The 25422-nt window shown below is 41.2% G+C and overlaps 1 protein-coding gene across 4 annotated transcripts in view; it reads left to right on the plus strand.

The window, feature by feature from the left end:
- NPEPPS (aminopeptidase puromycin sensitive) overlaps positions 1 to 11740 on the plus strand; it is a 62290-nt gene extending 50550 nt beyond the window's left edge. For 3 of the 4 annotated variants that reach the window (XM_036407649.1, XM_036407652.2, XM_036407650.2), the window contains 6 exons: positions 2459 to 2601; positions 3028 to 3084; positions 6291 to 6398; positions 6856 to 7011; positions 7275 to 7322; positions 10932 to 11740. In XM_036407649.1, coding sequence (XP_036263542.1) covers positions 2459 to 2601; positions 3028 to 3084; positions 6291 to 6398; positions 6856 to 7011; positions 7275 to 7322; positions 10932 to 11084 — 665 coding nt within the window. In that variant the 3' untranslated portion in view covers positions 11085 to 11740. Of the gene's footprint in view, positions 1 to 2458; positions 2602 to 3027; positions 3085 to 5158; positions 5341 to 6290; positions 6399 to 6855; positions 7012 to 7274; positions 7323 to 10931 lie in introns of those variants that run through there. The other variant, XM_036407653.2, reaches the window with a different exon arrangement.
- The last annotated feature ends 13682 nt before the right edge of the window (positions 11741 to 25422 follow it).

Consider the following 25422-nt stretch of genomic DNA (forward strand, 5'->3'; position numbering starts at 1 on the left):
ATAACTAAAGGTGGTATTTCCTCCTGACCAGTCTTATTCTGGGAGGCAAACACTGTTCTGACTTTTTTGAATGCTAGATTAATATTGCCTCTTCTAGAACTTTTTATAAATGAAATCATTATCTATATATACTAGAGGCCCGATGCACAAAATTCATGGATGGAGGGGGGAGACCCCTCAGCCCAGCCTGTACCCTCTCCAATCCGGGACCCCTTGGGGAATGTCCACCTGCTGGGGATTGGGCCTAAACCGGCAGTCAGACATCTCTCTCACAATCCTGGACCGCTGACTCCTAATCGCTCACCTGCCTGCCTGCCTGGTTGCCCCTAACTGCCCTGCCCCTCACTGGCCTTATCACCCCTCATTGTTTCTACGTGCCAGCCTGATTGCCCCTAACTGCCCCCCTTCTGGCCTAGTCACCCCCAACTGCTCCCCCTCTGCTGGCCTGTTGCCCCTGTCTCCCCACCCCCCGCTGGCCTGGTCGCCCCACACAGCCTGCTTGTTCAGCTGTTTGGCCATCTCTCACTAACCCTCCTGCCAGCCTGGTCATAGGTAGCCATCTTGTGAGTGTGTGACAGTCGATTTGCATATTACCTCTTTTATTACATAGGATTCTGTTTTTATATCTGGCTTCTGTCACTCAGTATGATGTTCTTGTCACTCACTATGATTTAGATTGTTCATTCCTTTTTATTGCTGAGGAATATTTCATTGTGTAAATATACCACAGCTTTATTTGGCCACTGTATTGTTGCAGATCCATCAGATTTGTATTAATTTTTTAAAAATATAATTTATTGATTTTTTACAGAGAGAAAGGGAGAGGGATAGAGAGTTAGAAACATCAATGAGAGAGAAACATCGACCAGCTGCCTCCTGCACACCCCCCACTGGGGATGTGCCTGCAACCAAGGTACATGCCCTTGACAGGAATCGAACCTGGGACCTTCCAGTCCGCAGGCCGACGTTCTATCCACTGAGCCAAACCGGTTTCGGCTGTATTAATTTTTTTAAAAAATGTAACCAATATAGCATAAAATGCACCCTTCAAAGTATACAATTCAAAGTTTTTATTTATTTATTTATTTATTTAAATATATCTTATTGATTTTGTACAGAGAGGAAGGGAGAGAGATAGTTAGAAACATCGATGAGAGAGAGTCATCGATCAGCTGCCTCTTGCACACCCCGTACTGGGGATATGCCCACAACCAAGGTACATGCCCTTGACCAGAATCGAACCCAGGACCTTTCAGTCCCCAAGCCGATGCTCTATCAATTGAGCCAAACCGGTTTCGTCTCAAAGTTTTTAGTATGTTCACAAGGTTGCACAACTGTTACTATCATCTAATTCCAGAGCAATTTCTTTAACCTCATAAGAAACCCCATACCAATTGGCTGTCAGTTCCCAGTCTCTGGCAACCAATAATGTGCTTTCTATCTGATGGATTTGCCTCTTCTGGACATTTTACATAAATGAAGTCATATCATTTGTGGCCTTTTGTGTCTAGTTTCTTTCATTTAGCATGTTTTCAAGGTTCATCCATGCTTTACATATCATTTAATTCCTTTTTATAATTGAAATAATATTCCATTATATGGAAATACAGTACTGCATTTTGTTTGTCTATTCATCAGTTGATAGGTGTTTGGATTATTTCCAGTTTTTTACTATTATGACTGCTGCTATGAACATTTGTATGCAAGTTTTTGTGTAGGCATATGCTTTCATTTCTCTTAGGTTTATACTTAAGAGTGGAATTACTGGGTGATATAGTAATTCTATGTTTAACCTTCCAAGTAATTGCAAGACTGTTTTTTAGAGTGGTCATACCATTTTACATTCCCACCAGCAATATATGAGGATTCTAATTTCTCCATATCTTTGTCAACATTTGTTATTATTTGTCTTTTTATTCTAGCCATCCTATTGGGTGTGAAGTGGTACCTCATTGTGGTTTTGATTTGCATTTATGATCAATGATCAATGATGTTGAGCATCTTTTATGTGCTTATTTGCATACCTTTGGAGTAATAAATCTGTCAAATTTTATTTTTAAAATCAGTTTTTAATTCCTTATATGCAGTATACTAGTACTGTATGTGGCCTTTCCCTGAATCTTGGGTTAAAATTGCATGATGTAAGCCTGTTCTTTCACACACAATCCTTAGCTGTATAATTACCTAGATGGAGTGAACATTTAGAAAATTTAGATAGTTGGCATTTGTGAATATAGACAAAGTTAGCAATTTATTTGCTTGTCTGATCTATTTAGCACTTCATTTCACTCATATGATTTGATCAATTTAAACCAAGTGTTCTTTCAAGTACTAAGGTTATTGATTCTGTTATTTAAGACTGTAGATATGATATAACACAATTATAAGACATCTAGGAGGCATATTTGTATAAATAGGCTTTTTAAGTAGTTCTTTGTCTCTTTTTCTTCTCAATCAGGTCATCTGGATGCACTCCTGAGGGGCTTGGTCCTGGGCAAACTAGGAAAAGCAGGACATAAGGCAACGTTAGAAGAAGCTCGTCGTCGGTTTAAGGACCATGTGGAAGGGAAACAGATTCTCTCCGCCGATCTGAGGAGTCCTGTAGGTTTTCATAATGAATGACCTTAATTTCTAGGTGACTGCATCACTCTTGTAGTGTGGAACATATTTAATAGTAACTAAAAATTACCTAAGTACTGACCTGAAAATCATGTCTGACCCTGTGTTAATATGTTGTATTTAAGGGATTTGTAGTTAGCTTCTCATTTGTTTAAAGTTTCTCAGTCTGCACTGTGGTGCTGAAAGGTGATTATCAAAGCACATTCCCTTGGGCTTTGCTTACTTAATACATGCCATCTGCCTTTCCGGTTCATGCGGGCTCTTAGCTTCTTGCCACAATTATATGCAACATCAACACATGGCTAGTTACAATTTTTTTACTTGCTTTCTGTCTTTACTTAACTTTAGAGTATTTGGAAGGTACATTTAATTAGATGCCTTCTTTTTTGTTCCTATATTCTCTTGTAGGTCTATCTAACTGTTTTGAAGCATGGTGATGGCACTACCTTAGACATTATGATAAAGGTGAGTAAATTTGGAAAGGGCTCCCATTTTCTGCTTTCGAACTTGGATTGATACAGATAGTATGAGTTTTATGTGGTTTAAAAAAAAAAAAAAAGTCCTGGCAAAAGAAATATATACAGGTGTGCGTAATTGCAGACACCAAATATTAAGAAACTATAGGATCCTATATAATAAAAGGGTATTATGCAAATCGACCCAATGGCAGAATGACTGGTTGCTATGATGCGCACCGACCACCAGGGGGCAGACACTCAACGTAGAAGCTAGGCTGATGGCTGGTGAGCACAGGCTGGTGAGCACAACGGTGTTGGTGGGAGCCTCTCCCACCTCCGCAGCAATGCTGAGGCAGTGGGCCTAAGCCATCAGTCAGACATCCCCTGAGGGCTCCCAGACTGCCGGAGGGCACAGGCAGGGTTGGGGGGGAACCCTGCCCCCGCAAAATGTCATGCACCGGGCCTTTAGTAAATATATAATGTCTGTTCATGTATACTACCAATATGATACAAAAAGTAAAACAATTTTTTACTTCTTTTTACCATCAGTTTATGTATCTTAAATCTTAAGACTGAAATGTTCATTTATTTTTATTAATAAGTCAGGTTCTTAAAATTTTCCCCTTCAATGTAAATTTACTTGGGGTCTGCCCATTTAAAACAAAAGGTTTGTTTCTATGCTTAGAAAAGGGATAGATCAGGTATCTGAAGGGTTTAGATTATGCCAGGGCCTCTTATGAATGGACAGGAAATGAATTCACCTGACTGCAGAGCCTCTCTGGTTTCCCCAGGGTGGTTAGCATACAATTAACTCTGGCTTAGAGAAAAATACAGGCAAAACTTTCCATGTCCTTATAATGGCAGTGACCTGTTAGAAAGTCCTAATACTCTAGTCCCTATCCATGCATTTATCTAAGAAATGACTTGATTACATTGGTTGTAATAGAGATGAGGGAGCTAAGTCTTATTACCATCAAGTAAAATGTGCATAATGTGCTAAATACTCAAACTGGGACTAGAACCCAGATCACCTGACTTATAACACTCATGCATTGAAAGATCCACACTTAGAGGGATGAACAGGGTAGGAGTGTGATGTGTTTTAATACTTCCACCTATATTAAGAATATTTACTGATCCTAATGGATCAGAATTGCAGATCTAATTTCCAGTATTTTAGTTTTAAGCAAATCCTATTTACATGATTAGAATGTTCTGAAAAATACAAACTTGATTTAAGAAACTCCATCTCAAAATGTACTCCTTTAACTACCCATCTTGTGCAAGGGTTTTCTTCCTAATAATAGACAATTATACTTTAGGTTTACCTTACAACTAAATGACATTAAGGTACCTTCTCATTCTTAATAATCTGTGAATCTGTATACTATAAATCATATATTTCTTTGCATATAAAATGAGATATTTATGGGTTTTTATCTATTCCATATAGGGTAGGAGACAAAATAGGGTTCCAAAAAATTTCAAAACAGATATCTTGACATTTACATGTCATGGCATACTTTTAAGAATTTATACTGGTATGTATAAGAATTTGCATCTGTTTAATACAGGGGAACTCAATAATTCAGTTTTACTATGAAATAGCTCTCATATGAAGACAGAATCAGTTGTGTGTGTTTTTTAATTTGTTGATTTTAGAGAGAGAAATGGAGAGAGGAAAAAACACATTGATTTGTTGTTATACTTATTTATATTCATTGGTTGTTTTGTGTTAGTGCGCTGACTGGGGATCGAACCCGCGAATTTGGCTTATTGGGATGCTCTAATGGAGCTACTCAGCTGGGGCTCAGAGTCAAAGTTCTTTTAAAAATAACACAAACAGTTGATGAGAGATGAGGAGGATTTTTTGTTGGTAATTTAAGGATAATGAGTCAAGATAAAATTAACTTTAACTCAAAGTATATTTGAAATGGGGTGTTATGGTGCCATCTAGTGGACTAGTGTAACAAGTTCTTCCTGGGGGGGGAAAATGCTTCCTAAAAGCCCAAGTTCAGACGTTGAGTACTAGAGCTGAAAAGGACCTTAGAAATCATCTGTCCACCCCGCTCATTTTACAGATGGGGAAACTGAGACCCGGAGAGGTTAAGGACTTAGTCAAGATCACACAGCTAGTTAGAGGCAAACTGGGACTAGAACCCAGATCACCTGACTTCCTATCTATTTTACCACACTGCTGCTCAAAAGAGTCCAAAGGAAAGGAAGAGGAAACTGGGAGCTGTGATGGGGTCTCCAGACACTGGTCAGTGTTAAACCTTTAGGGGGAAAAACGGTCAAGAGAGTCTATAAATTAAGTTGTCTTCAAGAAGTATTTCATATACCTTTGTAGTCCTAATTTTTAAAAATATATAATAATGTTTCTGATTATGAAAGAAGATTTTGTATATTAACTATGAATAGACACTAGAAAAATAAAAATAAAAAATAAAACTTACTGTAAATTTAAAATATCAGGATCACCAAAATAGCACGTATAATATGATCTTATTCCTGATTTGGTAATGTATGTATAGTAGTATTTTGATTTTTTTCTTTATACTTCTCTATTTTCTTAATATTCTGCATTCAATATGTGCTGCTTCTTGCAGTTTAAAAAAATGTAATGATGCAGAATCTCCCCGATCAGAAACCGTTATTAATTAATGTTAACATTTTTATTGGTTTTCAGGGTTTTTTCCCCTTCACATTAAACTTCTTAAAATTAATAATTTTGCTTTATCTCTCCGTTTTCCATTTAATGTATCAAGAACATGTGTACATCATCAAACATTCTTAAAATGTTATTTTAAATAATGCATCTTATATATTTACTGTTCTAAATTAAATTGATGATCATCAGTGGTATTAGTAGTGACTAGTTTTTTCATATAACACAGAACATTAGTCAGACATCTATGGTGTAAAGAATTTGGCCATGAAGGGTTTAACCCCTTAGATGTTGATGTAAACTGCTTAGAACTGAAAAGTCATTCATATAGCGAACACTTATTTATAGTGACTTACAAAAATGGCATGAGAAATTTAGTGCCAAACATCTTTAAAAGTATTCTTTTGTTAATTTTATGCCCCACAGTCTTAGCCAGTGAGAATCTAGAGCAAAGGTTGCACCATGCTGGGGAAGAAGCTCATATAAGCATATGCATAACTCCCAGGGTAGATTTAACCATCTCTGTCTTTATTTTTTCATTATAGCTTCACAAGCAAGCAGATATGCAGGAAGAGAAAAACCGAATTGAAAGAGTCCTTGGGGCTACTCTTTCACCTGAATTGATTCAAAAAGTCCTCACGTTTGCACTTTCAGTAAGTTACAATGAAAACTGCTTTTCGAGGGAATTGTTACCCACTGATCTGGAGCAAGTGTCTTTGATCCAGACCGTGGGTCCACGTAAGGCATAGTGTAGGAAAATTGGAATGACTTTGTTACTGACCTCTATATCTCCCTCTAGTGGTGAGAATCAAAATAGTTGGGAGAGGAAATACACTGGAAAGCTCCCTTTCTCTCTTCCCTTTTCTACCCTGTAGAAGCCCTACCAAGTATTTCTTGAGCAACCAGTTTGTACCTGATTCCATGCCTTATTATCGGCTTGGCTGATCTTTAGGTTAAATGTCCTCTTTGTTGGAAGCTTCAGGTGCCAGTTATTGCTAAAACAGGGAACATTATCTTCATGCAATTACTTGGGTTCCTCAACAACATTTGCTCTTTCTGGTACTAGATGCTTAGAGTACAGTAGACTTTTAGTTCTCTTTCTATTTTTAGGAAGAGGTACGTCCACAGGATACTGTATCAGTAATTGGTGGAGTGGCTGGAGGCAGCAAACATGGAAGAAAAGCTGCTTGGAAATTTATAAAGGACAACTGGGAAGAACTTTATAATCGATACCAGGGAGGATTCTTAATATCCAGACTAATAAAGGTATGTGAAGAATTTATTTTGAGTAGCTTGCTTATCATGGATGTTATTGAGAGACATCCATGATTCACAAGTCCCATAGATTATGGTCTTTGCTCTTTAAGAGTTTCCTTAGTTATTAGACTTATTAAAGGGCATCTCCGTCACCCATCCTGCACCCTCTGGAATAAACTGAAGTAGGGAAAGACCAGAACGGTTTGTTTTTAGGGTGAAAGAAGTTGGTTCCACGCCTCTTACTATTAAACCATCGTGTGTGTGTTTTTCAGCTATCAGTTGAGGGATTTGCAGTTGATAAAATGGCTGGAGAAGTTAAGGTAAGGAAAATACTGTTAACTTCACTTTTCAACCTTGTAAATAAAAACACTAACCAAACTATAATCATAGCATGTAGGGGTAATATATGTTAGTTCTCCTTTTATTGCTTAGAGAAAAATAGCTTAGGTTGATTCTTTAATGCCTGAAGAATTTAGGGTTGGAATCAACTTTGAGGGAGTTGAAATATGGTTGAAAGAATATGGAACTTGGAGGCAGTTAACCTGGGTATAAAACTTTGCTCTGCTCTGTTAGCTTTTCGACTTCAAGCAACTTTTTTAACCCCTATGATTCTGTCTCTTAATCTGTAAAATGGAGTGATGATAAGTTTATTATTTAGATTAAGTATCATAGTGGGGCTGGAACAGAGTAGGTCAGCCATGTTAGCTTTTTCCCTTTAAAAAAATTTTTTTTATTGATTTCAGAAAGGAAGAGAGAGATAGAAACATCAATGCTCAGAGGAGAATCATTGATCTCTCTTACCTCCTGCACACCCCCTTCTGGGGATTGAGCTCACAACTGGGGGATGTGCCATTGACCGGAATCGAACTCGGGACCCTTCAGTTTGCAGGTCGACACTCTATCCACTGAGCCAAACTGGTTAAGGCAGCTTTTTCCCTTTCTAATAACCTATGTAGGTGACTATGTAGGAACTCCTCTCTTAGCTTTTAAAACGTTGATAATCAGTATAGTGATAAAGTTTGGTATTTAGGGGAGAAATCTACACTGATTAGGAAAATGTTACCTTTAAGACTTCCATTGCTTTTAATTGTGAAGTATTGTATTTTAAGTGTCGCTTTCACCTTCAACATTTGAAGGCAAGGGGTTTATCTGGTATGGATTTGGAAGATGATGTTTGGTTCACTCTGTGAGCCATTATTAAAAATTAAGATTTAAGATCTTGAGAAAACAGTGAAAGACTTGATCTCTGCCTTCATTTAATATTGTGCATTGTGTTATGTAAACAGTTCAGATAAGTACTCTGAAGGAGAAATACACATAATGTTTGGAGGGGGAGGCAGTGGCCAATTTAAGGCTGTAAGGTAGGTAGAGGCCAGACCATGGAGGACTTTGTAGGCCATATTTTAATTTTCCCGAGAATTGCCCAGGGTGTGGCTCAGTGGTTGATCATTAACCAATGCACCAAGAGGTTGCTGGTTCAATTCACGGTTGGGGTACATGCCCAGGTTGCAGACTTGATCCCACTGTACAGGGCATGCAGGAGGCAGCCAATCAGTGTTGATGTTTCTCTCTCATTGATGTTTGTATCTCTCTCTCCCTCTCCCTTTCTCTCTCTCTCTAAAGTCAATGAAAATATATTTTAAAAATTAATGAAGCCAAAACCGTTTGGCTCAGTGGATAGAGCATCGGCCTGCGGACTGAAAGGTCCCAGGTTTGATTCCGGACAAGGGCATGTACCTTGATTGTGGGGATGTGCAAGAGGCAGTTGATCGATAATTCTGTCTCATTGATGTTTCTAACTCTCTATCCCTCTCTCTTCCTCTCGGTAAAAAATCAGTAAAATATAAAATAAAAAAATTAATGGAAAGTCCTTGAATGGCTTTGAAAAAAAAAGCCTTTGAAATAAAAGGAGTGACTTGCCCAGCTGGGTGTGGCTCAGTGGTTGAGCGTCAACCCAGGAACCAAGAGGTCACAGGTTTTATTCCTTGTCAGGGCATATACCCGTGTTGCGGGCTCAGTGCCCCCCCCAAAACACACACACACACACACACACACACACACACACACACACACATACATATACATACATATATATCAGTTTAGAAAAAAGGAGGATTTGATCTGGTTTGTGTTTTTAAAATTTGAGCCTGTCTGCAGTATAGAGAATAGTTTGAAAGGGAGAAGAGAAGATGGTGGGAAGCTAACTCTCCAAGCAAGAATGATACAGTAGCTTGGAGGAGGTGAAGTAATGAGAGAGATCCAGAGGCCTGATTTTATTAATCTTTAATTCAACAAATATTTACTGAATGGCTTCTCTGTGTTGTGAACATATTGGGGGCAGGGAGAGTTGAGGATAATTCCCAGGTTTCTCTTGTGTAAATGGTGGTGCTGTAATAAGTGGAAGACTAGCATCTTACTCAGGCCCTAAGAATCCAACCATGTGCCGAAACTGGTTTGGCTTACTGGATAGAGCATCAGCCTGCAGACTGAAAGGTCCCAGGTTTGTTTCCGGTCAAGGGCATGTACCTTGGTTGCGGGCACATTCCCGGTGGGGGGTGTGCAAGAAGCAGCTGATTGATGAATCTCTCCTCTCATCAATGTTTCTAACTCTCTATCCCTCTCTCTTCTTCTCTGTAAAAAATCAATAAAATATATATATTTTTAAAAAGAATCCAACCATGAAAAGGACAATTGGGGGACAGAGTATTGTCATCTATGTAAATAAGGATATTGATTTCTAGAAGTTCTAGACTTAATCTGATGAATTAATCATTCTCTTAGTGATTATTAGTTCAATGGGACGACCCTATCCTTTTGCTGGTTGGTATTTAAGAGTTGTTTTGTTTTCTGTGAAACCAGGTAGACTTCATTAGAAAATTAATCTTAAATCAATAAGCATTATAAAAAATTAGAAATAGCTTTATTGTGTAAAAAATGTGAGTCATTGGAGTATTAAATTATTAGGGTATAGCAGCAATGTAAGTTTCTTGGTTTTATCATCCCTTACAAATCTTTATCTGAAACAGCCAAAATGTGTTGAGTCCTTCAGTACTCTGACAATTGTTTATATGTGTTGTCTCTTTAATCTTCTGGAGTAATTTTTTCTCATAGATGAGAAGGCAGACTTAGAACAGTTAGTTTACTCAGTCATAGATTAGTACATGATCAAGTCTCAAGTTTCAAGCCTGATTCCAAAGCCTAGACTAACCGCTGGACAGTGAGTCTAAATCTAAAGAAAGGTTGTAAGGCCCGGACAGTATGGCTCAGTGGTTGAACATCGACCTATGAATCAGGAGATCATGGTTCAATTCCCAGTCCGGGCACATGCCCAGCTTGTGGACTTGATCCCCAATAAGGGGTGTGCAGGAGGCAGCTGATCAGTGGTTTTCTCTCACTGATGTTTCTGTCTCTCTTCCCTTCCTCTCTGAAATTAATAAAAATGCATTTAACAAAAAGAAAGGTTGGCCCTAGTTGGTTTGGCTCAGTGGCTAGATTATCCACCTCTGGACTGAAGGATCCCAGGTTCGATTCCAGTCTAGGGCACATGTCTGGTTGCTGGCTGGATCCTGCAGGGGGCAACCGATCGATGATTCTCTCATCATTGATGTTTCTATCTCTCTCTCCCTCTTCCTTCCTCTCTGATATCAATAAAAAATATATTTTTCTTAAAAAGAAAGGTTGTAGGCTCTGTCTCTTTACTATTAACTTTTTATTAGGTTTTAAACATATAATACTTAGGTTAGGGGAGAATTCCTGTAGGCAGGTCCAAGAGGCTGCTTGTTTTCTTTTAGCCTGAGGATGGCAGTGGTAAATCGTCATGAGTGAAGGTTATGATTCCTTTACAGACGAGCAGGTGTTTTTTCAGGACCTGGTACTAACCTCTTACTGTTCCTAGTAATGATCCTACATTCTGGGTTGTTTCACACCAGGCTTTCTTCGAGAGTCACCCCGCTCCTTCAGCTGAGCGCACCATCCAGCAGTGTTGTGAAAACATCCTGCTGAATGCCGCGTGGCTAAAGCGAGACGCCGAGAGCATCCACCAGTACCTCCTCCAGCGGAAGGCCTCTCCGCCCGCAGTGTGACCCCGAGCGCTGCACTGCGGTTCTGCTGCTTCGCTGCCGGGAGAAGGGGGAGCTACCCAACAGCTGATTCATATACCAAGAATTTGGAGTCTTCTTTCAAACCAGTGGGGGTTGGACAATGAATGTAGTTAACTGGTTCCTGCTCACACTCCAGAATTAAGTTCTATTGAAAAAGGAAAATCAGCAATTCAGCAAAAAAAGAAAAAAAAAGAATAAAAAATAAAACTGTAAATATGATAGTAATAAATAGAGCATAATGAAACTGTGAAACTTCCTGAAGCCTTGTCAGTGGTAAAAAGTATTTAACACTCTCCTGTTAATGACAGATGTTCTGTTTTTATAACCTACCCAAAGGAAACCAGAGGCTTCTGGGTGAAGAGGATATTTGTGAAGTGGGTTCTGCAAGCAGCCTACAAGCCAAGGGTAGTGTCCATTGCGGGGAATGGTTCAACATGAAAGACTGATAGCTCGTATAATATAGAGTCTGTGCATAATTCCAAGTGGGTTTTTGGGGATTTTTGGTTTTTGTTTTTGGCATGGGGACTGATCAGGAGACACATTTTCCTGCATAACTCAATCCAAACAAGGATTGTAGTTTTCCTCCTTGCCTTCCCTTCTGTGTGACCCCTTGGCAAAAGAAAAAGAAGAAAAAGAAGGTTAAAAAACACACACTTATCCTGGTCTGGGTTTCTCCTCCCCTTAGTTCCACCCCCAGCACCCACCCCGGTGTCCTTCTTAGAGGTAACGAAATAATAAGGAAACATCTTTTATAGCCACATTAAATAAGAGAAACTGATATACATTGCTTTTTCTTTCTTTTTTTAAGATTACTTTTAAGAACCCTGAAAGGCATATAAGCGAGACAATAGAAACGAAAAGGTTTTCAGCCAGGCCTTTCTGAAGGAGTTATTCTGCTAAAAGTGGTCTTAGTTGTCTCGGAGGCCAGCTATCAAACCTCTTACTGACAGTATCAGCACTGGCTTCTCGGGTTCACCGGGGCACGGAAGAAGCAGTGGGAACTGCTGCAGGGCCTATTTATTAGTGGTAACTGGTTAAAAGCAGTAACAAGACTATATGCCTGTGGTGTGCCACTCTTTCAACAGTGTATCCTACTTACAAGCCTCACCTGTCTAAACCCATGCGTTTTAACTACATCTCATTCCTGTCTCTGTCCCTACAATTTTTCTTTTCTTTTCCCCCCTCTTTTCCTTTGATTTTTCTTTAAAAATATTTTTGTGTTATTAACAGAAATTCATATTTGGTGTGGCTTAACTGTATTTCAGAAGGTCATCAGATTGTGAGACTGCTACCTTGAAACATTTTTGTGCTATTGTTTTAAAAAAATAATAATTAAAAAACAGTTGGCGTTAATAAAAATGTCAATGTGAAATAGATGTCCTGATTTATTTATTTTATCTATTTGATAAGAAACTAAAAACTTTCCTATCATTCAGTAGGACTGTAAGTTTCACTACCATTTGATTTTTTGAGTCTAAGAAAATCTTGTACCTGAATTCCTATTGAATAGTACCTAAACAGAAAAATCCTAAGATTCCTTCTAAATTAGGGGAGCAAAACAGGTTCACAAAAGACAGAAGAATTCTGCTTTAATAAAAGAACTCAATTTTACATCAGAAATTCTGGAAAGTCTCTCTACTCCCCACTGCCCTCTCTCCTCACTCTTTCTCCCTTCTCTTTCTTTCCCCTCCTCTTTTTCCCCTAAAAAAATAAGAATAGAAAACTCTGGAAAGAAAATGTTTTCGTCTCAGCAGACATGTAAGCGTTGTGTGTAACAGCTCCAGTGGTGTGAATTGTGTTGGGGGAGAGGTTGTGCTGGACACTTTCCATTTGCCCCTCAGAACGGCTGCATCCTGCTCTGCGCCCAGGAGTGCTGACCCAGGTGTATGGCATTAATAAGCCCCCTGGCCCTCTCACTTCAGGTTGTGTTGATGCAATTAGTAGCAACCTCAGGTGATCTAAAGGCCTGAGAAAAGGACGGTCAGGAAATTTGTTCTGGCTTCCTCATTGCCAGGTCACATGGTTGTCCCTCTACCAAAGACTGTGACTCCTATTATCAGCCCTCTAGCTTCTACCGCCTTCTCTCTGCCCCTTCAAACCTAGGGATATAAAGGACAACTCCTTAACTAGCTCTGGATTATTCCATCATCCTTGTTGGTTTCCCTGAACTCTGCCCGTGTCTTTGTAAAGAGCCCTTTATTAAACCCTCCTCAAGTTACCCAGTTTGAGTGTGTTCTCTGTTTCCTATTTTGACTGATTTTTAAAGATCTTGATCGAACCTTTTTTGTGTCAGGTGTTTTAATTTATTATTGGTCTTCTAAATAGTTCCCTATCATAGGCAATATACTCAATTCACAGATAAAAAAGCAGGCTTAGAAAATTTAGGTAAAAGTTACATTGCACGTAACATTCAGAACCAATGGTTAACCTATGCTTGACAGTGTCCAAAACCTGTGTTCTTGCCGCTAATTGTCATGCTTCCACGTTTAGAAGATCATATAGTCAGACTTTACCCAGGCATTAGCTTTTAAGATATTTAATGATTTTCCTTTTCCTTAATATTTCTTGGTTTACACTTTAGTGGAAATCAGAACATTGGAAAGACGAATGTGTTGATCGTCCCTGCAGAGAATTTTATTTACTAGAGGCCTGATGCATGAAATTCGTGCAAGAGTAGGCCTTCCTTTCCCCAGCGGCCAGCACCGGCTTCCCTCACAGCCCCGGCTTCGTCCGGAAGGATATCCAGTCTAATTAGCATATTATGCTTTTATTATAGATTTTTAAATTTTTACTGGAGTGACATTAGTCTACGTGAACACTGTCACTAACTCTAATCTACTTCAAATTTTATTTCTGTTCACAAGTGTAATCCACATTCATTTTCCAAATTTTGTTTTTTATTTTTATTTATATATATTTTTAAATCAATCTTTATTGTTCATATTATTACAAAGGTTCCTCATTTCTCCATTTTCCAAAGTTTGAAGGAAAAACACAAACATAGAAAGTAACTATCCTTTTTTATAAAGCCACCTCCCAAAGACAGGCATGGTTAACCGGTAAGTTTGGAGCATATTCTCCCAGTTACGTTTTCACACTCAGTTTACGCATTCAACTGTTTTAATAATAAAGCTAGGCTGTGGCCTCTTTGCTTATTCCCCTTTGTAACCAGCACAGCACACTTCGCTTTGTCGGATGGAGCTAAGGGCTCTGTCATGAAGCTAATCCCCAAGGATGACTGGAGAGCAACGTAACAGTTGGCAAATGTGTTCCTTGGGACGCGTGTCTTGTTTAGATTCACTGGCGGGTGGAAGTGGTCCGGCCTGACTGGTCCCTCTGCCTGATGGGAAACTGTGGAGTGCACATTCGAGGAATGTGGCCTTAAGCTCCTGGCTCCGTTGCAGTGGCTCATGTAATGAATTCACTCAATGTTCTTCCTCACGGAGATGTGAACTGAGACTCTATTTGGATCATTTACAGCCATATACGGTGTTGCCTGAGTGTTTAGCTACAGATTTTGGTTATTATCATCAGTAACTGGGTTTAGGGAGTTCTATGGCGATGGATTTTCACAAAGACTTTGGAGAGAAGAGATATAACTGGCTTGGGGGGAGAAAAAGTGCCCCTTTTCACAGATTGCAACCTGCAGGGACTTCAGCTCGCTGCGCTTGCTGAAATGAGGTCACCAATTCCTCCCCCTGGGCCCTGCCTACCTGCTGAACGTCTGCCGTACAAGCCTGAGCAGCTGTGTTACTTCCACTCCTGTGCTTGCACCATTAATTTGGTGACTGAACCTCAATGCTTAAAAAAAATAAAAAATAAATCAATGTGCCAGCCATCTGTAAAGGACCCAAACCAAGTGTGCACCAAACCCAGGAAAGACCTGAGGTAGGAATAGTATGGACAGCTTTAAACGTTCCTGTCATCTGTGACTTGACCCATCTAGGATGCTGGACAAAGGTTCTCACTGCAATGAGCCTCACAGACTCCAGGAGAGGTGAGCACACCAGCCTGTCCTGGTCGTTACCAAATGAAACACAGCTGCTCGAACCCCACAGTCCGCTGTGGGAGGCGAGCATTTTGGTCGCTAATGGAAGGACTTGTTTACTGCTCATGAGGAGAAGCCTGTCTGAAGAGCTCCTCAGCATTATCTTGAAGGCAAGTTCCATGGTTATGGAATCCAGACAGCAGACTGTGGTTACCAAAGCTTTCAGAGCAACAGGACTGGGCACTGAAACTATCAAATAAGGTAGATTTGGCCCAGTCGGCATGGCTCAGTGGTTGAGCGTTGACCTGTGAACCAGAAGGTCACGGTTCAATTCCTGGTCAGGGCATATGCCTGCGTTGTGGTCTTGATCCCCGATGTGGGGCATGCAGGAGGCAGCGGATCAGTGATTCTCTCATTGTTGATGTTTCTATCTCTCTCCCTCTTCTTTCCTCTCGGAACACAATGTTTTGTGTTTTGTTTTGTTTTTAATAAGGCAGATTTGGTCTCTGATGGTGAAGCTGACAATCTAGCAGGAACAAGAAATGCTGAGTAAGAAGTTTTCAGTGTGATGAGTCTGCAATGGGACCAGCAGGGTGGTCCAAGAGGATATTAGCAGGGAGCCCAATGTAGCCTGAATGTGCAGGAGAGGCTCCCAGGAAGAAATGGTAAGTGAAGACCTGGAAGATGAATGGTTGCGAGCCAAAGAGGAGATGGGAAGGTGGTCTAGGCAGAAGAAACGCATGCGCAATGGCCGGAAAGAATCTGACCTATTTAAGGAACCAAAAGAAATCCAGAATAGCTGGAACATAGACCAGTCTGGGGAAAGTGTAAAAGAGGAATCTGGAGAACAGGCAAGGGTCAGACATGTGAAAGAATCTAAACATTGCCTAAAGGACAACAGGAAACCATCAGTTTCCTCATCTGTAAAGGGAGAATAGCAGCCATCTCACAGAATTATCAGGAAACAAAACAAGAATAAAAGTGAAAGGTCTTTGTAATCTTTGATACATCACAGGGCCTGGCCAGTGTGGCTCAGCTGGTTGGGTGTCCTCCTGTGTACCAGGAGGCTGTCCATTGGATTCCAGGGCAAGGGCACCTGCCTGGGTTGTGGATCCTCACTAGCGGGTGTGCAGCAGGTAGCACCAATGTTGTGCTCTCACACCAATGTTTCTCTCCTTCTCCCCTTTTCTCTCTTTAAAAGTCAATAATTTTTAAAAAATTATAGGAATACTACTATTATAATATTAGCAGTAATTATAAGCTATGCTGCCTTCTTAAGTAATAGAAGTCGTAGTTCAGATCTCCTACATGGGAATAGAAATTGTCTCCAAAACCCTGACTTACTCAAGGGAGCGGATGGAAAGGTCAGAAGTTTACTTCAGTCGAAACTTCCAGTGTGAAGTTCACGAAGCTGAGGGGTGAGCCCCGCCGTCTGGATCGGCCGCACACCATTTATGGCCATGTGTATTTCCCAACTCCACACTGACTTCCAGCACCACTGCCAGAAAAGAGCAGAATTCTGCCTCCTCCTCACCCCCCCACCCCTGCCCCGCCAGCAGATCCACTGAGAATTCTTTCCTCTTGATTCCTCCCAGCCAGAGCTGAGGCCCAGCACCTCCTGTAGACGCTGCCATCATTCCACACACGACACTCCTCTGAACTGTTTGTGGAAAATAATTACCCGGGTTAGCACCTGCATTCCACTTTTTTTTTTTTTTTTAATATATTTTATTGATTTTTTACAGAGAAGAAGGGAGAGAGATAGAGAGCTAGAAACGTTGATGAGAGAGAAACATCAACCAGCTGCCTCTTGCACACCCCCTCCTGGGGATGTGCCCGCAACCAAGGTACATGCCCTTGACCGGAATCGAACCCGGGACCTTTCAGTCCGCAGACCGACGCTCTACCACTGAGCCAAACCGGTTTCGGCTGCATTCCACTTCTAAGGAAAAATGCAACAGCTTTACAAATAGGTGACGGTTTAATCTTACAATGATTCTGTGAAGTAGGCTCAATAAAATCTCACAGTGGATGAAAGATCTGAGCAGCATTGATTTACTACCGTGGAGAACTTGGCTCATTTTGGCCACTTCCACTCTGCCGGCCCCACATTAGACATTTCTGGCGTACGGAAGGGCAGGGCAGCTGCATCACCACAACCCTCTTCCCAGCTCTGGTCAAACCAACCAGGCGCGCCTCCTCCCCCGAGGTCACTGACTGCCATAGTGCCTCACACTGCTGCACGCCAGACGTCACAAACTTGCTTTTTCTTTTCTTTTCCCCCCACCTATGCATTGCTGTTAAAATCTTTTTGGAAATTTAAATTCAGTTTTTAAAAACCAAGATATTTCCATGTTTCCAACTTTAGAAAAATCAGATCTAGCATAAAAATGTCTGGAGGTAGGGGTTCGGGGCCGCCGGGGAGAGGCCAATGGAGGACAAAGGAGGTTAATGTAATGCTTTAAACAATAAAAAATTTAAATTAAAAAATTCTGGAGGTGACCAGCATATTATGCCTCAGTCACTACACTGCCTACGTTCGTGGTCGGCAAACTGCGGCTTGCAAGCCACATGTGGCTCTTTGGCCCCTTGAGTGTGTCTCTTCCACAAAATACCACGGTCTGGACGAGTCTATTTTGAAGAAGTGGCGTTAGAAGAAGTTTAAGAAATTTGGCTCTCAAAACAAATTTTAATGGTTGTACTGTTGCTATTTGGCTCTGCGGACTAATGAGTTTGCCGACCACTGGCCTAAATGGGTCCGTTATGAAGTTCAGGTGACCGGCCTAGAATATCTTGAGTTTGTACCCTTTTCCATGGACCAAGTCTTATGAATTAACCTCCTTTGTGACCTTTCATATGTAGAGGGCTTACTCTGTTTGAATGTAACTTTGGGATGTTTCTGAGACCTTTGTGTAGACGAGAAAAGAAGGGTTGGCCACTCCAGTCCATCTCTGATGGATCTTAAGTTTATTTGCAGCTACTTCTCAAGGGTGGGGAGAGGGGGAGATTTATTCCAGCAAAGACTTCTGTAGGTACTCCTTTCCATTGTCTCCTCTGTTCCATTCTGGTCCCTTTATTCATTAATTCATTCATTCATTCAAGATTCAGAACATTTAAAAAATATCGATGAAGGTGCTGGGACAGTGGCCCCAAACCATTTTTAGAATTATTATTTTTTAAATCCTCACCTGAGGACATGCTTTGAGAGACGAAGGGAGAGAGAGAGAGACATCAATCGGTTGGTTGCCTTCCATATGCTCCCTGACTGGGGATCAAACCAGCCACCCAGGCATGTGCTCTGACCAGGAATCGAACTGGCAATCTTTTGTTGCTGATTGTTCAACCAATTCAACCACTCCACCAGGGGCTCCTTTTTTAGAATTAGATGGAGAATTTAAATCCCACTTGTGGGTATATACCCAAAGTAATTGAAAGCAGGACTCAAGGATCCTACTCACAGCAGTATTATTCACAATAGTCAAAAGGTGGAAGCAACTGTGTCTGTTGACAGATGGATAAACAAAATGTGGTACATATGTACAATGGGCTACTATTCAGCCTTAAAATGGAAGGAAATTCTGACACATGCTACAATAGGGGTGTCGAACTCAATCAGAGAAGGGGCCAAAATCTAAAATCCAGCCTAAATCGCGGGCTGAATGGTTTACTGAACAGTCATAAACTGTCATTGTGATGGAAATGCAGCAGAGTGCAGTGATGACAGCGCGGTGCGGGCCACATTGCAAGGCCTGGCGGGATGGATTTGGCCCGCGGGCCTTGTGTTTGACACATGTGTGCTACAACATGAATGAACCTTGAGGACATTATGCCCAGTGAAGTAAGCCAATCACAGAGACATACTGTATGATTTCTTATATAAGGTACCCAGACTATTCAAATTCAGAGAAACAAAAGTAGAATGGTGGTTGCCAGAGGCTGGGTGAGGGAGAAATGGGGAGGTTTCAGAGAGAGAGGAAGGGAGAAGGATAGAGAGATAGAAACATTGATTGGCTGCCTCTTGCACATCCCCCATCAGGGACCAAGCCCATAACCCCCACATGTGCCCTGACTGAGAACAGAACTGGTGACCTCTTGGTTCAGGGGTCGACACTCAACCACTGAGCCACACAGGCCGGGCAGGGAATTGTTGTTAAACAGATAGAGTTTTCAATTTTGCAAGATGAAAAAGTTCTGAAATAGTCAACAATATTGTAATGTATGGTGCCAGATGGGTCCTGGATTTATTGAAGTGTCGTAAGTTACATGGGTGTCTAATCACCGAGTTGTACATCTGAAGCTAATATATTGTATGTCAACTGTAATTTAAAACTAAAAATTATTTTTAAAAATAAGTTTAAACATTTTTAAATATCCTCAAGATCTGTTGTACAACAATGTGAATATACTTAACGTCATTCACTAGAACTATAAACTTAAAAACAGTTAAAATGGTAATTTTTAAAACCTCAATTAAAACATAAAAATGTGCCCTGGCCAGGTGGCTCAGCTGGTTGGAGCACTGTCCATACACCAAAAGGTGTGGGTTCAATTCCTGGGAGGGCACATACCTATGTTTCAGGTTCAGTCCCCAGGTGGGTACATACAGGAGGCAACTGATTGATGCTTCTCTCTCACATCAATGTTTCTCTCTCTTCTCCCCCTTTCTCTCTCTACAATCAATAAATACATATCCATACAAACGTATATGTGCATTGTTGGGTGTAAGAAGACCTGAACACTGCTCCAACACTGACTCGTGTGACCTTGGGCAAGACCCTCTTAGGAACTCAGGTCCTCTTTTGCAGAATGGGAGGTGGAAGAGGTGATAAAAGCACCAGTCTCAGCGTAAGGCAGGCAGACGTGACAGCGCTGGGGGGTAACTAAGTGCTCTGCAAATATCAGATGGGGTCGTCTCAAACTGGCTTCTGTGGTGACTCAATAAATCTTAGATTAAAAAAAAGAAAGAGAGAGGGAAAGGGAGGGAGGGAGGGAGGGAAGGAAAATACCAATAAGAAAAATGTCATTATTCAACAATTAATTTCTTAATGTATTTGTTTTCCAATAGGATGTAATTAAATCCACTCCTGTTTAACCAAAAGAAACCCAGAATAGTTAGAACAGAGAGCCAGCCCCTGCTGGCTGGACTGCAGACTGCAAGGAGAAAGCCCAGGAATGCTGGGATTAGTGGCGATCCATCCATATACTCTGTTTACACAATTATGCCTCCATAAACATCATTCACAGCCAAGTTATTTAGTCTTCTATAATTAAGCTTCCTTTTTTTTATATTATTGTCTCAAGTTTTACATATGTCTTCTTTTTTATTTCTCTTTTTCAAATGTTTTTATTGATTTCAAAAAGGGAGAGGGAGAGAGAATCGTTGACCGGCTAGTTCCTGTACACACAACCACCACCCCCCCCGGCCCCCGAGATCGAGCCCACAACCAGGGCATGTGCCTCGACCAGGAATCAAACCATGACCTCCTGGTTCATAGGTCAATGCTCAACCACTGTGCCACCGTGGCTGGGTGTGAGATTCTTTCTTTTGTTGGCCTTTTATTTTTATTTTATTAAAGTATTATAAATAGTAGTACATGTCTCCTCCCCCCCCCCATTGACCTCCCCCCGGCCCCCCCTACCACCTGGCACTCCTCCTCACCCCGACCACCCCCCCCCCCGCAGTATCTTGCATGAGATTATTTCTTGAATTATTCCTTCAATGATGGCTTTCCCTCCAATTTTCCATTTCTCTATAACTCTTCTTAGTTAAATGTTAGTCCTCCTAAGCTACCTCTAGCTTTAAAAAATATTTTAATGCCCATTTTTCAGGGTGTTTTTTTAAGGGTATTTCTTTAATTTTTATCTTCCAACCTTTTGAAGTTATTATCATATTTTATTTTTAATTTTTTTTTTAGCCCTAGCTAATTTGGCTCAATGGATAGAGCATCAGCCAAGGATTGAAGGGTCCTGGGTTCAATTCCGGTCAAGGGCACGTGCTTGGGTTGCGGGCTCCATCCTCAATAGGGGGCATGCAGGAGGCAGCCAATCAATGATTCTCTCTCATCAATGAGATTTCTCCCTCTCCCTCTCCCTTCCTCTCGGAAATCAATAAAAATATATTAAAAATTTTTTTTTACACAGGCAATAGGATGGTGAAGGCCTGGGGCAGGGGATGCAGGCAGACTATAAAGGGTCAAAAAAAAAAAAAAAGTGGGAGGTGGGGGGTAGGGGGGTGGAGAGCCGTGGTTTGTGACACTTGATCAATTTCTGTAGCGTAAACACTCCTACCATGGCCAATTTTGAGCTACTAATGTGATGTCACTAAATGCAGATTTGAGAAATGTACATACTGATTCTCCCAGCTGGTACCAGGACACTAGCTTTAGCACCCCAAAGAAAGGAACAAAAGTGAGATGTTCTGTTCTACATGATTGCATGGGTTTACACTTTTGTCAGAATGTATCAAACTGTATCCTTACATGTTTGACACATTTTTTGAAGTATAACTTACATGCAATAAGCAATTGATTATGATGTTTCAAATACAATATTAGCAACAACCAAAATGCCCAATAAAGGATTGGTTATGTTAGCTTATCATCTATCCTTTTGACAGACTATGATGCACCCACTGAAACAATTCAGGAGATTTTGCAAAATGCTTTGCTCTCTTCTGTCAAAATTTTATTTTTTACCACGTGTTTGCCTATGCAAATTCTGTAAACCAATGGAGAATGTCTGACTTTTTTTTTTCTTTTTTACAAATTGAGTTTTGTTCTTTGTATTTAAAAGCCATAGATAGCAAGAAGGCTGAGCCCAGATTCTGCAGCTGGACTATCTGGTTAGGGTGCAAATGCTGGTGTCACTCCCCAGCTACGTGACTTGAGCAACTAACCTACCTCTTTGAACTTGAGCTTTTTTACTCTAAAAGGGGCACAAAATAGTACCCATCTCATAGAGTTGTTGTGAGGATTAAATGAGTTAATATATGTAAAGAGCTTAGAACAGTACAGAGTGTGAGCCTTACAAATATTAGCAATGATTTTCATGAGGCAACGATACTGTTTGGACAACAAAAATGCTTACTATGTGCTATAAATTTTAGGGATACAGAATTTATAAGACAAGGCCTCTGACTTCAAGGAACTATTGCAGTGGTTCTCATCAACGGAGGTGGAGTGAATTCTGCCACCAAGGAAAACTAGGCAAGGTCTGGAGACTTTTTTTCTTTGATTATCCTCATGGGAGGATATTTTTTCCATAGATTTTTAGAGAGAGTTGAAGGGACAGAGTTGGGGAGATAAGAACATCAATGTGAGAGAGATACAGCGATTGGTTGCCTCCCACGTGCCTTGATTGGAAATCGAACCTGAGACCCTCCTGTGCATGGGCCAATCCTCTACCACTGACCCACACCGGCCAGAGTGATCTGGAGACATTTTTTGTCAAGAGAGGGGTTTGCTACTGGCATCTAGTGGGCAAAAGCCAAGGATGTTGCTAAAAAAAAAAAAAAAAAAATCCTGCAATGTACAAGACAGGCTCCCAAAACAAATTATTTGGTCCAAAATATCAATAGCAACAAGGTTGAGAAATCTTGAGTCAGTCTATGGGGATAAAAGATGTATGCGCATACAAATGAGAAATAACAGAGAAAAGATATATTAGTCTCTGACCTCAGTTCCTAGCACAGAGCTCCTAAAATGCTTATATAATAGTTTCCTAAGTGGTAAGAACACTAGGATCCTCTGCCTAATATTTGGTGTGTTTTTTTTTTAATTCCAGAGGAAGAGATAGAAATATTGATGAGAATCATTGATTGGCTGCCTCCTGCATGCCCCCTACTGGGAACCGAGCCCACAACTTGGGCAGGTGCCCTTGACTGGAATTGAACCCGGGACCCTTCAGTCCACAGGCTGACGCTCTATCCACTGAGCCAAACGGGGGAGGGCTAATATTTGGTCTTTGACTCCATCGCTGACACAGGACTCCTAAAACCCTGTACATTCCATGTAATAAGAACATGAGGAGCATGCTCTGTTTTGAGGCGACTTCCGGTGGTAGTGAATGTGGGCTGGTCACCAGAAAGACCAAACCGTAATTAGAAGTTGAAACTTTCAGCCTGCTGCATCCAACTTCTCTGGAGGGGAGGGTCTGGAAACAGATAACTGATCATGCCCACAAGAGGAAGCGCCCATAAAAATTCCAATAGGGGGGAGTTGGGGAGCGTCCAGGGTTGAACACAGCCATGAGCCGGGTGGATGGTGCACTCCAGCTTCACAGGGACAGAAGCTTCTGCGCTAGGGACCCCAGACCCCCCCCCTCAGCGACTCTTCACCGGGCTGCTCTTCTGTCTCTTTAACCACCTGGTAAATGGAGGCACCAGCTTCCCTGAGTTCTGTGAGCCGCTGTAGCAGAAACCAAGGAAAGGGTCAAAGGAACATCTCGTTTGTAGCCAAGTCAGACAGAGGGTGTGGGTAACCGGGGGGCCCACTACTGTGACTGGCATCTGAGTCCTTAACCTGGGGAGTCTGAGGCTATTTCCAGGCAGTGCCAGAATGGACTAAAATGTGGACACTCAGCTGGGGTCAGAGAATTGTTTGATGGGGGACACCCTCACATTCTAATGTCAGAACTGTGAGTGTAGGTGGTGTGAGGATAATGGAGACATACAAAAAAGCTGGGTTTTCCCCAAAACGACAAAGCGGATAATGGAGACTGAGTGTGCATTCCGTTAAATAAAGGAAAAAAGAACCCATATAGAGCAGAGCCGTGGCCTGGCCAGGAAAAGGGGCCTGAGAGCTGAGTTTGGTGACCCAGTGGGCACACTTCAATGATTTTCCCATTTTAGCTTATTCTATTGGCACTTTTTAAAAAAAGGTTAAGCCAGAGCTAAAAGGCATTTTCTGCACTGTTCTGTGTGAAATGCCTTCCAGAGCCAGTTCAAATGTTTGGTTCATCCTATTTCTTAATGCAACCTGATAGAGTTGAACCAATTTAAAGTTCTTAAAAGTACATTTTGAGGAGGGATGACAAAAGTGTTACAAGGTAATACCTCGGCTTTCATTTAAATCTGAACTTTGTTGGGAAAAATATACCAATTACTTTAATGGACATAATTTAGCATTACAGGTGACTTCTGCTTAACTCTTGATGCTTTTCAAAACTTTGCCAGTGAGAAGCACGTAATACTTTGATAATCACAAAAAGAACCGAGAGGGGGTAAAAGAGGATTGAACAAATGAAAGGAGAAAATGTCTCAGGGCGTTTGGTCTGCCTCCAAGCTCTTTGGTAAATTCGGGAGGGGCCGGAGGAAGACTCATTAAGTAATTTGCTCCACCTCCCTCACCTCTCAGAGGCCCTCCTAGCTTAGAACTCAGGAAGCTGTCTCTGTACTTACTTTATCCCACCCTTCCTTCCCTCTGCGTGCCCAGTCCGGGGTCACTGTCTCCTTTGGGGAGGAGGATACAGGAAAGAGAATCACCACCTGCATTCAGAAGATTGTTTATGGAGGTCTGGTTGTGCCAGGCGCTGCAGGGTCCTGGCCCTTGAGCTTACACATCCTTCTTCAAACATTCTCCCTATTTCTTTTCCTGGATTAAAAAAAATAATTAAAAAAATTTTCTGATCAAGTAATATGTACCTGTTGTTGAACATTCCCATGTCATATTTGAAATGCCCTGGAAGGTGAGGGAAACAGTGTTATTATAGTTGAATGAACAAATTAACAAGAGTACATTAAAAAATTGTTTTTATTGATTTCAGAGAGAGAAAGGGAAAGGGAGAGATAGAAACATCAATGATGAGAGAGGATCACTAATTGGCTGCCTCCTACATACCCCTCCTCCCCTGGGAATCGAGCCCACAACCAGAGCATGTGCCTTGACTGGGAATCAAACCATGACCACCTGGTTTATAGGTTGACACTCAACCACTGAGCCACACTGGCCAGGCCAGAGTACATTCTTGAAGACAGAGGACAAGGAGGAAACTCCAGGCAGGGGACATGCCCAGGATAGTGACGAGCATTTCTTCAGGATACAGTGACCCGGCTGGACTGACTGGACCGAAGGTCCAGCGGAACACTGGAAAGGGAGGCAAAGTCATAAAGTGCCTCCCACAAAGCTAGACAGTCACTGCTCATGGGTCACAAGGACGTGCTGCGTGCTTCGTGATACACACTTCTTCCCTTTAACACATATGTGAGCACCCACTGTGTGAGGCACAATTTTAAGCACCAAATCAGACAGACAAGATCCTTGCTCTCATGCAACTTGCATTCTAGTGGCTACGGGGAGACAGCAAAAAAAAAAAAAAAAAAAAAAAAAAAAAAAG

The sequence above is a fragment of the Pipistrellus kuhlii genome, unplaced genomic scaffold (assembly GCF_014108245.1).
Source record: "Pipistrellus kuhlii isolate mPipKuh1 unplaced genomic scaffold, mPipKuh1.p scaffold_m20_p_37, whole genome shotgun sequence".
In the NCBI taxonomy this organism is placed as follows: domain Eukaryota; kingdom Metazoa; phylum Chordata; class Mammalia; order Chiroptera; family Vespertilionidae; genus Pipistrellus; species Pipistrellus kuhlii.